General features: G+C 48.3%; 1 protein-coding gene and 1 non-coding gene across 2 annotated transcripts; both read left to right on the top strand.

The window, feature by feature from the left end:
- The first annotated feature begins 884 nt into the window (after nucleotides 1-884).
- On the top strand, nucleotides 885-958 carry TRNAN-GUU. The gene has a single exon. It is a non-coding gene; the product is annotated as a tRNA-Asn (tRNA).
- Nucleotides 959-11,847: 10,889 nt separating this feature from the next.
- On the top strand, nucleotides 11,848-13,723 carry LOC124694338. Its single transcript, XM_047227334.1, has 4 exons — nucleotides 11,848-12,226; nucleotides 12,515-12,599; nucleotides 12,708-13,140; nucleotides 13,403-13,723. Exons 1-3 carry the CDS (start codon nucleotides 11,848-11,850, stop codon nucleotides 12,742-12,744), a joined length of 501 nt encoding a protein of 166 aa, XP_047083290.1. The 3' UTR covers nucleotides 12,745-13,140; nucleotides 13,403-13,723.
- The last annotated feature ends 645 nt before the right edge of the window (nucleotides 13,724-14,368 follow it).

The following is a 14,368-nucleotide window of genomic DNA, read 5'->3' as shown; positions in this document are numbered from 1 at the left end:
AATGGCCATATCGAGGAATGCACTTCCATTCTTGAGGCAGTGGCATCACATGATTTGCGGGTTTGGCACTCTTTCTTTGGCACAGCTGGTTCCGACAATGATATTAATGTGCTTCACCGCTCTCCGGTGTTCGACCGGCTTCTATAAGGCACTACTCTTGTGGCGAACTATGAGATCAATGGCAATGCTTACGACAAGTCATACTATCTTGCAGGCATCTATCCTGGCTGGAACACACTTGTGAAGATAGTCTGCAAACCTAAGAAAACCAAGAGGTTTAAGCATAGGCAAGAAGCTTGCGAGAAAAGATGTAGAGTCGGCATTTGGTGTGCTCCAAATTTGATGGGTTCGTCACCCAACTAGAACATAATCTTTGAGATCATGCATGAGGTGATGACTTGCCTGTGTAATCATGCACAACATAATCGTTGGGGCAGAGTGTCCGGATGGCCTCGGTGAAAGTGGATGGGAATTTTAGGGTGGCTTGGTTCGGTTGCGGCTGAAAAGGGATATGGGAGAGTTTCTGCACATGAATGTTGAGGTCTCCGACAACCACATTTTCAAACGTTTGTACATAGATTTAATTGATCACATATGGACATTGGCATGCCACGAAGAGAATGAGGAGTAGTCACTCTCGTCTCATATTATTTCTTAGTTATGAACTATGCTCTTTCATTTTTCATGTAAACTTCATTATTTGTTTGGACATAATAAAGTTTGTTAAACATTACAATGAAATATTTGTAATCCCATGATTTACAAGAAGGCGTCGGGGAGAATGGGGGCGTACCGGTTTCCCTCTTTCTTGGTGTGTTTGAAATGCCGGAACGTCATCGACTGGTGAATGGTTATCAATGTTCTATATCAAAATGCAATCACAAGCTGGAATAGCTCAGTTGGCTAGAGCGTGTGGCTGTTAACCACAAAGTCGGAGGTTCAAGCCCTCCTTCTAGCGTTTTTGGTTTCATTTAATTTTTTTTTCGTAAGTCATCACCTTAGTTTTTCAGCGCAGAATACAAACGTCATTAGTTTTGAACCTTTGCTGCGACGAGACCAGCCATTCGGCAAGCTTGCCGCATCGGTAAGATGATGCGCTAGTGGACGTGTGACAAGTCACGGTGACAGGGATATCATTTCTGGTCAAAAAAAAAAGTTGTCACCTACATATACAAATATTGTTCTACGCTGCTACGTAAGACATCTTCTCAAGTCAGCATCTGTGAAAAATTATTCCAAATTGTAACTCATGTAGTTGTAATCTTGACAACATTGTGGCCACAGTCTAGTTTCGATGACATAAATGGTTCTTTATGGATCCGTGACTAGGGATGGGCATAAAAACTGCTGAACCAAAACCAAAACCAATAGAGCGAGAACGATCATCAAAGATGGGGCAGTAAAATTCAAAGAACAAATTTAGTTCGGTCAATTTGTTCTAGGTAACCAAATGGACCAAACTTTAAGTGAGGGGCGGCAGCTAAACGACCGGGTAGACAGCAAGCAAGCAGTGAGCAATCATGCAATGCGAGTTCATATCTTTGTGGAAGTCCATGCCAAAGTGAATTTCGGTGAATGTTGAGTGTAACATGTCTCCGATTAATTCAGTTTTATACATCAGTCTCCAAATAAAAGTTGTAGATAATGCTTCAACATTTTTTAAACTCAGTCTCCAAATAAAAGTTGTAGACAATGCTTCAAGCTTTGCATAGAGTATTTATTTGCGAATTTTAGATAGATTTTTATCCCTGCCAATTAATAATGAGTTATGCACTGACAAGGATATTCCGGTCAGAATGACAGCTTTGCATAATATTGTACAATTTCTGTGCTTACACAAACCACCACATTCCGGTACTGTAATTTATCGGGTAGTAAAATTGACAAGGATATTCCGGTCTTCAGTTTTGAGAGACTGAATTAAAAATAGATCAAAAATATACAGAATTTTTAGTCACGACTGAACGCACACAGCTACCGTTGACAAACGCGGAACACAATCTCACTTTGGTACTCCACCGATTGGTCCAAGTGTGACACGGTGGTTGGCTTGGGGAAAAGGAGATAGAGACCAGGAAAAAACTAACGGCATTCACTCGCGTACTGTCGCCGCCTCCCCTGGCGCTTCCCCCTTCTCACACACGCAATCTCGCCTCCGCCGCTGCGGTGAGCGCTGATCCGCCGATGACCTCCCGCCACCCACCTCCTCTTTCCCCACCGGCCTCCCTCATCTCCTCCCTCCGCCTTTCTCATCTTTCCCCAACGTCCTTCACCTCGTATCTATCGCGCCGCCTCGTCGTCGTCAAGCAGACGGGTGCTCGTCACCGGCCTCCCTTGGTAGAAGGGCCAGTGGTTGCAGGAGCTGCGGGAGAGGGGCAAAGAAGACCGGGCTCCTTCCTCTCCACGCCGCACGACCAGGACATGTCCATGTTGAGGGGTTGGAGGTTTGGACACAGGGGGCGGGGAGCAAGGCATCTCAGCCTCACTCCACTTTTCCTGCTAAGTTCGCCATGCATGAACTGTCCGGCGTCCTCAAGATGAATCCTCGGTGTCGAAACGATGGATACTGCTGCAATCGTCAGGCCATCCGCGAGGCACCAGACCTAGCAGGTTTGTGCCATGCCCACCATATGTTTGTTGAAACGCTCCAATGCAGCAATAGCTGCAGAAAAAAAAAATAGGACTAAAAACGAATTTCATGTTATGAAGAAAGGGAATACACCGCTGCTGGGAAGGTGATTGCTTTGACGCCAATCTGGTCGTAGGAGCATGGCTTCCCTACATTGTAGCTACCGCTTGTATTGGTTGTCGGCAACGTCATGACTGGCGACATTGGTCGTGGGTGTATAGTCACAGCTGCGGGGTTGTCGGCCGAGGCGGTGGAGTCTAGGAGCATATGCCACCGAGTATGATGGCATTGGGGCTCTGGATTGGCTGCGGAGTGCTGCAGATGAGCTAACACAGAGTACATATGGTAAGTTAGTGATAGACTTCTGCTTGGGTTGTTGAGTCTGCTCTGGATCCCCGTGCTTTTCCTTCTTTTCATTCTATATATAGATAGCCTTCTAATACGAGTAACAAAGATGATCGTTGGTCAGGATCTTTTGCAGTGGAAAATACGTGATGCAAATGGAGAACGCCTACCATTATCCTAGGAGCAGGTCCCTTAAATGATAATCCCTGTTAGGGTATTCATGATTTCATCCTAAACACTTGCATATGCTTTCTTGTTGTCACGCTTCATCTCTTTATTAGGTATTTGGCCATATGCTTGAGTTTGCTTTTGTGCTAAACTGAGGGAGTATTCTTCCACACATCTTAAATGTTGCTTCCTATTCATGTTGTGAAACAGGTAGATTTTACTTGCATGCAGTAAGTTATTGGGGTCCATCTGTTCAGTTTGTTCCTGGAAGATGTGTATGTAAAATCTCATCTCATTTCCTTATAAATGGATGCAATGTTCCTGATGCTCACACATTGACTGCTTTCAATAATGTATCAGGATTCCTCAGTTTGCCCCCATGAAGGCCATCTTCCTGATGCTAAGAGAGGTAACTGCTGCAAAATTTCTTTCTACTGGTCAATATATTTCATCACTTCACATTCAAACATTTTGATTTCTTAATATATCAACCAAGAATGTGATCTACAAAGTTATGCGCATGTACTCCCATGGTATATTTTCTGGACTGGTCTGCTCACGTTCATACTCTTGCATATAATACTTTCTGGTATTTCATTGAAGTAGATTTGTCTGGTTGTACGTTTCCTCTGTTTGCACCCACTTTTTTTTTCTTCATATACACCACATTTTCTTCAAAAATTGATGGCTCAACTAATCTTATCTTCATGCATCATCAGTAGTTCTATTTTACATGATGTACTCGCATATAGTTCTATCGTCTTATTTCACTTTTTCATATATAAGAGTTGTTTTGCCCCCCTCCTCATATGATTAGTCTTTCAAATAGCAGTGTTAGTATACTGCTGGTATTTCACTGCTTATGTTCGTTAGTACTTGCTACAGCTTGTACATCTATTATCGGATGGGCCAGGACCTTCTACCTCGGCGAGTGCCGGCAAGAAGAGAATGCAATCATGCAACTGGTTGTGCCCCTCTCTGTCTACATGCTCACCTCTATGCTTTTGTGTGGAAGCCGCTGCTTTCACGAACATTGCCATCTCCTTTGCTGGTGAGAACGTGGCAAACTCCTCAAGTCTCATCTCCCCCTCCCTTCTTGTTAAATTGTGTGCTAGCCTTTTTTCCCTTTCTTTGCGTCAGATAAGAAATATGTGGTAGTGTACAAGTTGAAATATAAAGGCTGGACCAGAAGCTCAACTAAAGCATTGGACTGAAAATATATTTTGATGGTTTCTTCTTTCCATGAAGTATCCAGATCCAGATCCAGATCAATAGTAGTGATTTAGTGTTATTTTTAGGCTTGATGATGCAGTTACATGTGGTAATTATAAAATTTTAAAGGAACCCAAATTATCGGCATGTACTACCAATTTACCAAATGGATGAATCAACATTTTCGCATGGTACTATGATTCAGAAGGTTTGTGGTACTGTGCACACCAAAGTTTTTTGTTTTCAATAAAGAATTATACTTTCCTTACTGAATTTTTGATGCATATGAAGGAACAAGTCAATGACTACATTTTTTTTATCTTTGAAGAATCTTTAATTAAGATAGAATAGCATGAAGAAAAATGTAAAATTGCAGGCGCTAACTGAATTCTCTACTCTACACTAATTGGACAAAAAAAATGTTTTGTTAGTAGTCTGTTCAAAATAAAAATTTTCATTATGTTTCAAAGTTCTTTTAAGGCGCTAACTGAATTCTCTACTAATTGTCCATTCTTTCAGAAAGCACTCCCTGAATTCTGGTTCCACTCTATAATGGGAGACCTACTGATGGAAAGATCAATTAATGATGGGATTCCCCAGAGGTACATTTCCAAAAGGCACATATGCATGTGACCTTTATGTATATACTCCTATTTGTTAAGATAGGCATCTTCATATTTTGAAATTAAGTATCCAGTTTTGGATAATCACCAAACAAATACAGTTTAGGTGAAACAAGTAATATGTTAGATCTATGATGGGTTACCATTCAATACTATGCCCTACACAGTGCATACTTCTACTTTCTTGTTCCTGGAGCTTCATGTTAACTTTGTTACTGATTACTGATAGAATCAATCTGATGAGTCATGGGACTATATATGCTTTAATGTATTCCTTGTTAGATATACTTACCACTGAATTGGTGTACCCAATGCACTGTTACCCATATCTATTGTTGATTGGATGTTCTGACCGCAAAAGTTGAAATTCTGCTGCTAAGGTTTCATTCATGTCATGTGATTCCAAAGTATCAATTACAAATGTGTGCATTGGGGAGGATGTTAGCTTTCTTGCTACCATTTGATTTTTCAGACTTCTAATATTGACTTGGTAGACACTCAGCATCAATATATATGCACCCTTGCTGAAGCATGGACTGCAACGGTAAACTTTGCAGGTCGACAAACTGAAAGTCTTGCATATTCCCTTTCTAATTTACCCTCGAAAGGAAAGAAAAGAAGGTGTATTGTGGAGCTTTCATACAATTTTTCTATATTTGTATTAAGGATACCTCAGACTTATCATTTTTGATGATTTTCTTTCGGTGTATATCTTCGCCAATATAAAGTGCAAAGTGTACTGTAGCTATTGCCTTCATTGCAAAATTTAATGTAAAGTTAATGGTGTCCAGTAAACATGTTGTGCCGTTTTGGGCCATTTAACTATGGAGAGTTTACTGTGTAAGTGGATCTAAATAATAAATAAAGAAAAGTAAACATGGGCATAGGAAGTGCCCTTTAGACTCAGTAAATTTACTTTCATGCGCATGAATTGGGATGCATTGCTCCGGCGAGGAGGCGCCCCAAGGGGGGCCCCAACCACTAGTTCTATTTAATTGAGCTACCCTTGTACTACTAAAATTCTTATTGATATTAGTAGGAATTTGCTCCACACACGACAATGTATGTACGATCCTGGTACGATGCTTCTCCACAGCGCTAATTTTCTTCTGAACCCACCACGCTAATCAACCTCAGCCCCAGTTCCTTATGTTAAGTCCCAGCCCAAAACAAAACAACAGCCGTAATATTCTCTGTCTTGGCTTCTTCCACATCGTTATATCTAGCCTGATAAGTCTGATCAATCCTTATTAGCGCTGAATACCTTGATCTTTACGAAGCTGATGGACTAAGGGCATCTCTAGCGGCGCGACGCATTTTAGCGTCCGCGCGCGTCCGTTTGCGTCGGCCAAAATGGTAGAAATCGACCGCGCGTCCGTTTGCGTCGAGGGTGGCTCCAGCGGCACGACGCATTTTTTTGGCCGAATCATTTTTTTAAACATGAAACATAATTTACATAACATGAAAAAAAACCCTAACGCCTACTGCTGCTCCTCGTCGCTGTCGAGCACGATGAGCTCCGGTATCACCCACGGCCAGTTGCCATCCGGGGGAGCGTACGCCGGGCGCGCCGGCGGTGCTGGAGGTGGAGGAGGCACCCAGGGCTGCGGCGGTGGAGGCGCCCAGAGCTGCGGCTGTGGCGGCGGCGGAGGCGCCCAGGGGTATGGTTGCGGCGGTGGAGGAGGCGCCCAGGGCTGCGGCTGTGGCGGTGGTGGAGGCGGTGCCCAGGGCTGCGGTTGTGGCGCCGCCGAGTCCTGTAGTGCCAGTCGAAGGGCTTCATCCTCCGACAGACCCGGCGGCATGACGCCGGTGGCGTACCGGGGCAGCGGCGGCTGCACAGGCGCGTCGTTCTCGGAGACGAGGACGCCAAGCTTCGCTATCTCGTCGTCCGTCATGTTCTCCGGGAACTCGAAATTGCGGCCTGCTGCCATTCGTGGAAGACGACCGCAACGTAGAGATTGATTTTCATTTTGTGAGGGAACTTTTCACAGAAGCTATTACAAATCAAATTCATCTCTTCAAAAGATCAACTTGCGGACATCTTCACCAAGCCTCTACCTTTGCCTATGTTTGAGGTCTGTAGGCGCAATCTCAACCTTCTTGCTACATCAGGATTGAGTTGAGATTGAGAGAGGGTGTTAGACTTTGTATAGCCTTTCTTGTATTATACTTGTACGTGTACGTTGTACCCATATATATATGAGATATGTCACCCCTAGAGGGTTGAGCAAGTTCTCCCAATTACATTGTTTTACAGTCTGGACAGTTGTCGTTGCCGCAGCTATCGTCACCTTGGTTGTCGTTGTCACCGCCATGATATGGACTTGTGGTTCTCTAGTATCCCAACGTGTTCTTTCTTTTCGTCCTTCCCAGCCGAAAATCTAAAATATTGCCCGAAAATCGTTTTCTTTTTCTTGGACCAAATTCGGTTACCAAAATATATGAAATATCTCTGGATTTGATCTTGCACTTGGCGGCGTAGATTGGCTGGCTTTAGTTCTGAGTAGGAGTAGGCAAATAGCTGTCAGGCACACTGTTATGTTCCGCGCGTGAAGTTAGCTTGCTGTCAGGCAGATCGTACGAGTATCGTACATGGATTGTCGTACGTATAGCAGGGCTCATATTAGTATCATATCAACCCTCTTAAGCCTTCTTAGTGTGTATGTGTGTGTAGTTTATGTGTGGTATGTGTATGTGTGTGTGTGTTTGTGTGTTTTAAAATTTCTCAAAAATTATAAAATTTCAAAAAGAAAAATAAAAAAATTCAAAAAGTTTACAAATTTTAAAAAATATAATTTTTAAAAAAATTATAGTGGCGGAGCTGGGTCTGGTGCTACCAGGGCTATAGGCACCGGTCCAGCCCAATATACAAGGGAGCTTGTATGTGGTAAACAGGGGAAAATTTGGGCAACGTGTTAGCTTAGCACCGCATGGCCCTCCTAGCACCTTCTGGTCCATGGGAGACTACGTGCCTTCTGGCCCATTCGGTCGTCGCTTGGCACAATCTGATCGATCGATCGAAACTCCCAGGCCAGTCACGGTTTGAAACATAAGGCTCGAGCAGAGCCCGGCTTTAAATTAATAAAGCCCCAACGGCAGCATTCATACATCATCCAAACACGAACCAGACACAACACGACAAGATGGAGGGATGCTCCACACAACCACCAACACAGGTTACAGGACCTGGACCGCACAAGATACAAGGTAAGCGACCAAGATCACCAGATGGAAAGGCGACGCCCCAACGTCACGCACCTGCCACCTAGAAACACCGGACGCCACCGGACACCACTTGGCCCCGCAGGGGAGCACAAGGAACTAAACACTATCTCCGATAGAAGCATGAAGAGCTCGGATCCCGCCAATCACCGGCTCCACCGCATGCCGGTCTCCTCTCCTAGCCGAAGCTTCCACGCCCGCAGGTAAACAGATCATTTTGTACAAGCCGTTAGCCGGGTCAGTAGGGAAACTACCCTCAATGGTGAATTTGTTTCTAACGTTCCAAAGAGACCAAAGCAGGGCAGCACATGCCAACCAAAGAACTCTCCGAGTCTGGCCGACATGGTTTGTCTCCTCTACTCATCTCTCTGCCTAGTCACTTCGTTTCTTCTCCGCTATCCTCGCCCTCGACACCCGAGTTCCGACCATAGGCAACATTGAGCCATTGACCCCAAGAAATTCTCGGTGATGTTCACCTGGTTAGAGCATCCCCACTCGTTGGCGCTCCCCACGCCAAAATCCGGCGAAATTTTCGTCCGGATTGGAGGAAGATTTGGCGTGGGGAGTAGTAGTTTCCCAGCCGCGTGCCCAGGCGAAGTCGACGATGCGAATTTAAAAAACGGAAACTTGACAAACTACGGCTAAAAACGGGTGAATATAGACTAAATTTAATGATATTTATTACATTACGGGACGAGTTCATACATAGAGGCCGAATTCGACTATATTTCGAATTCGGCTAGGGGAATTCAAACGCTAATTTTAAAACACGGCGCTCTACATGCCGAAATGGCGGTAGAACACCGTGTAGTCGCCGCCGTCGTCGTCGGAGCCGTCGTCGTCGGAGCCGTCGTCGTTGGCCTTCGGCTGCGCGGCCTGGCTGCTGCTGCCCTGGCCGGCGTCTCCCCACCCCGGGGATGGCTTGTACCAGTCGTCGTCGGAGGACTCGAGGTCGACGACGGGGACAACGACGCCGGATGGAGGTGTCGCAGGACGGCGGTACCGCGCGACATCGTCGTTGGCGGTTGGAGCGGCGCGGGCGGCGAGTTGGCGTGCGGCGGCCGGGTCCGGCGGCCGCCGCCGCTGCTCCGCCTCCTCGCGCTCCCGGCCGCGCCCGGCCCGATCCGGTGCGGCGTCGTCCGCGCGCTTCTCCTCCTCCATGTCGTGCGGCGACCGGCGATCGCCTCCGCCATCGCGGCGTCCTCCGCGCGCTTCGCCTCCTCCTCGGCGAGCTGGCTTGCGGCGGCCTCTTTCTTCGTCTTCTTCCGGCCGCTCTGCGGCGCGGAAGGCTGTTCGCGGATGACGAGGGCGCCGCTGCTGCGCCCTCTGGTCGTCGGCGGATACGCCGGCTCCTTCTTGACGCGCACCGGCGTCGAAGGCGACGTCGCCTCCACCCTCTTCACCGGCGCCAAGGATGACCTTGACGCCGATCCGGAAGATGACGAGCTGGCAGCCATGCGCCGTGGCTGCCAGACGCTTCCCCGACGGCGGCTCGCCGATGCCCTCGATGCCGATGGAGGGGGCATCGTGAGCACCGGGAAGTTGCCGCCCTCGATGTGCGCGAGGACGTTCGCCAATGTCCTTTCCGGCGCGCTCCACCACCGTCGGTGGCCCGCGGCGTTGTTGCGCGCAGGCGGAGGCGGCGGGCCGTCGTAGGCCGCCAGCTCCCGCTCCCACCGCCGGAGGAAGTAGGAGTTCCACCGCGTGTAGTTCTCGGGGTGGTGGCGCGGGTCGGCGCGCTCCTCGTCGGTCATGGTCATCCTCGCCTCCTCGATGGCGACGTCGAGGGCCTGGCCCCGCGGCGGCGGCGGGATTGGAACGCCGCCAGCACTTAGCCGCCAGCCGCCTCCGGGAGGCCTCGTGTCCGGCGGGCAGGGGTACCCCGCCTGGTGGAGGAGGTGCCCCTCCCACGCGTGGAGCGACCGGCGGGGGAAGCCGTTGTTGGCTGCGCCGTCGTCGTCGTAGAACGCCATCTTGAGAGTAGAGGGAGAGTGGAGGGGAGAGTGGAGCACGGGGTACGCCTCGCGGCGAGCGGACCGGCGTATATAGGCGTGGCTGGCGCGGGGATTAAATGCCGCGTGGATTGCGACGCGTCCGCGGCGAGCTGACCGGCGGCAGCCTTTAGTGCGCGCGGAAGACGATGCGTGCGCGGAAGACGACGACATTATAACTCGCCGCGTGGCCGGCGAATGCAGACCGGCGGCAGGCTTTTACAGCGCGCGGAAGACGATGCGATGAGGACGACGATCGGTTTCTCTCGCCGACAAGTTGGGGCCACCAGACGCGCGGGAAGTTTCCTCGCCGTTTCGCGCGCTTTCGTTTCGTCCGGAGTCCCCGAGCGCTCCCCGGGGGCCGGGGATGTCGTGGGATCGCCGGATGAATTTAGGCCCAAATCCGGACGAAAACGAGGAACCGGGGGCGCGACTGGGCCGAATTACGCCGTCCGGATGGAAAAAACGCTCGCCGGGGGCCTGTTCGGGGGAACGAGTGGAGATGCTCTTAGCGACAGACCACAATCACATCCTAATTGTGCATTTCCTCCACCCTCCTCCACCAATTTGCAACTATCGATTATTGAAGAAGTGAGGATTTGTTCTTCTTTGACTAACTTCTACATGCAATGTGAAATTTCCGTCCCTTCTTCTTTAGTCGATATGTAAGACCACAAATAATGATTTTATGTTTGATATTCTGGTTTTATTTTCTTTGGTTCCCACTGTGCACATGCGATTAGAGATGAGGTGATGCAGCGGTTGGATGTTTATTTATATGAAGCTTTGCATATATGAAACATATGTGGGCATGCCAAGTGAAGTAGGAAGATCACATGTGAGTACCTTCAAATATTTGTTTGATCGCATGTGGAGGTGTATGAGTGGATGGTCTGACCGACCGGTGTCTCCGGCAGGGAATGAAGTTCTACTAAAATCTGTTATTCATGCCATTCCTGCACATGTTATGAGTTGCTTCCAACTACCGGTGTCAACGTGTGATTCTGTTAGAAAATCAATAGCCAACCACTAGTGGGGTATTGCGAATAGGAAGAAAAAGTTACACTGGAGGTCATGGGAGTGGCTATCGACAGCAAAGGCTCTTGGAGGAATAGGATTTCGAGATCTTGAGCTTTTCAACCAAGCAATGTTGGGTCGACAACGTTGGAGACTTTTGATAGATCCCATCTCCTTATGTGCTAGGGTGCTTAAAGCACGCTATTACCCAAACTGTGATTTCTGGGATGCTCCTAGCCCACGATCTTATCTATACTTCTTATAAAACAAAACCCCATTAAGTGCAATTAATATTTGTCTATCTCAACATGCAAGCTATCCACATCACCTATTCCCTTAGTCAATCATTTGTCCATCTCATCCCACTAATAGTTCTTATTTATTATCTATCTCTACAAGCAAGATATTTATATTATTAATACTCCCTCCGTCCCGCGGAGAGTGTCGGAGTGGTCGTTTTGCAAAAACACCCCTGTAGAATTCCCGACAAACCTCGAAGTACTCCAACTCCACCGCTCACTTCTCCTCTTCCTCGCTCACCGCCACCGGACGCCGTCCGCCTGGTTCCTCGCCGTCGCCTTGCTGCCCCCGCGCCTCGCTGTCGCCTTGCTGCCCCCGCGCCGCGCTCGTCGCGCTGACGATGCGCCGCGCTCGCCGCGCCGAGCTCGTCTCGCTGACGCCGCGCCAAGCCTCCGCCTGCCAGCCTGAGCGCAAGGTCGTATTTTTCGTCGCCGGTGCTGGCTTGAGCGCCATGTTAATTCTCACATGGGTCTGGATCTGCGAGAATCTCTGCTCGATCTGCTCTTCTATGGCGATGAGAAGCGGTGGGGAAGAGATGGCGGCCGCCTGCTCCAACCTGAATCGAGTCCATCGGCAGGCAGCGATGTGCGGTACTGGAGCACAGAGGTCAACGGCGCCGATGCACTGTGCTGGCCGGTACTGTCTGCTCACCGCCCCCAGCCTCGCGAGGTGCCTCTCCGCCCAGGCCGTCTCCACCTCACCTGCCCCTGCACCCCATGGTGAGAGTGTTAAATTAGGCATCTTTTAGTAAAATTGTTTGATTGAAAATACTCCGTACTAGCAATACCATGTAGGCAGACAGTATGCTAGCAGTATTTCTGAGCTTGTAAGGTATTCTGATGTTTGGTGCTTACTTGACTGAATGATTCTATTCTGATGTACTGATGTTATACTGATGCATCAGCCCAGGGCCTTTTTCTTACTGTTATACTGATGTTTCTTGCCTGTCATTTATACTCATACACTTCTTTCTGATGTTTCTTACTGATGCTCCACATCCTGTGTAGGTACCCTGTCAATTATGCATTTTATAAGGGATATTGCATTCCCTAAAAGGGCATCAAAATTTTCTGTCCAGTTTTCAGATTACAGGTTGTAAGCAACAAGTTCAGAATGCACTGTCATCATATAATCTTAATTGTGAGAAATGTCAATGCTACAGCAGGATTTTCTGATGTTTTGTGTGTACTGTGATTTCAGGGCACATACTTCTGTGGTTATGCAACCTGGTACATAAAGTCCTGTGAAACAAGACTGTTGGTAAAGAGGGCAAGGTTCTATGTGTTACATTTTCTATTCTCCTTTTATTTTACAAATTTGGTTCCCCAACCATCTAACGACAGCAAGTTATCACTTGCTTGTGGAGCACCCACTTAATTATGAATGGCTATATTTTCAAACTAGTATCTGATTTGCTCCTTTGTTGTGTATTCCCATGTTAGCACTGCCGAGAAAGCATTTCCAGGTGACACTGCCGGGAAAGCACTGCCGAGAATTGGGAGATGTGCGGAGATCTAGTGTAAGTATGAAAATGAGCAGGTCATTGATGTTGCTTCGGCTGACGCAAGCTCATCCTTACCATATCAGGTGCTAATGCAATGGAAAGATTGGATCAGAGCGACTATAGCAACAGGTACCCCCTTGAACAACAGTTTAAGATTCTAAGAAAAAATATTCTTATAAGAGTTCATTTTCTGTTGTACTCCATTACTTCTACTCCCATTAAACAGCGTGTGGCTTCTTGTTGGAGTATGATGGCTGGGAAATATAGTGATTGAATATTTGCAGTAATATTTTTCCAAGATAGATCCATCCACCACATATGAAACTGAAGTTTTTCTGAAACTGAGCATTTGCAGCAATTTATCTGAAACTGAAGTTTAAACTGCATGCAGTACCTTCTTCAGGTAACAATTCACGGACGACGACGACGAGCTCGTTCAGGAGAGGACAGTGAGCATGTTCAGGGGAGGACGAAGATCTTGTCCAGGGAGCAGAGGAGCTCGCCCTCGCAGCAGCCGGCGGCGCAGTTGCGCAGGGAAGAGGTCGATCCGTCGAGGACAAGGACGAGCTCGGCAGCAGGGCCACGAGTGGGCTAGCGGCGAGCCTGAGCCCTGAGGAGCAGTAGCGCAGCGGAGGAGCAGCGACGCACCGCAGGACCAGCAGTCGCAGCGCCGGAGGGAGATCGTGGCCGGCGGCGTGGTGCTGCTAGCTGGCCAGCGGTGCGTGCGCGGCGCAGCGAAGCACCCACACGGAGCAGAGGCGTCCGCGGTGGAGACAACAGCCGGCGGAGAGCGAGGAGATCTCGGGCGCGGCACGGCGGAGCAGTCAAGCGCGGCGCGCCGAGGAGATAGCAGCCGGCGGTGAGCGCCGCGCGCTCTGCAATGGAGGTCGCGGTCAATCGCGAAGACAACGGGGGCGACGGTCCCAGATAGGGTCAATCGGTGTTTGCTGGCCTCGCTCCCGTCGTAATTGCTGATAGATCGGTCGCCCCCAGCGACGGCGAGCTGATACCTCAACGGCGGACGGCGGAGATCCAGGACGGAGACGGAGGTCGGGGAAGATCGTTGTTTCAATTTCAAACCGGAAGTGTCCTATTTTGAAGCGTTTTCACTGTTTCCGGACTTTTTTGCAAAAATTACTTTGTATTGCGGGTCCGACACTCTCCGCGGGACGGAGGGAGTATTTGTCTATCTCAATATGCAAGCTATCCACATCACCTATTTCCTTAGTCAATCATTTGTCCACCTCATCCCACTAATATTTCTTATTTATTATCTATCTCTACAAGCAAGATATTTATATTACTTATTTTTAACCATTAAACTAGCAATGCAATCTATTTTTTCCTGCTCGATTGA

Source organism: Lolium rigidum, chromosome 3 (assembly GCF_022539505.1).
Source record: "Lolium rigidum isolate FL_2022 chromosome 3, APGP_CSIRO_Lrig_0.1, whole genome shotgun sequence".
Lineage (NCBI taxonomy): Eukaryota > Viridiplantae > Streptophyta > Magnoliopsida > Poales > Poaceae > Lolium > Lolium rigidum.
This window is presented reverse-complemented; position numbering and strand designations above follow the sequence as displayed.

Bases quoted from the DNA above. Each gene is read 5' to 3' on its own strand.
- LOC124694338 (XM_047227334.1), top strand. From the start codon at position 11,848: ATGCGCCGCGCTCGCCGCGCCGAGCTCGTCTCGCTGACGCCGCGCCAA. The intron at 12,227-12,514 runs GTGAGAGTGTTA...CATCCTGTGTAG, and splicing joins ACCTGCCCCTGCACCCCATG to GTACCCTGTCAATTATGCAT. The intron at 12,600-12,707 runs GTTGTAAGCAAC...CTGTGATTTCAG, and splicing joins GTCCAGTTTTCAGATTACAG to GGCACATACTTCTGTGGTTA.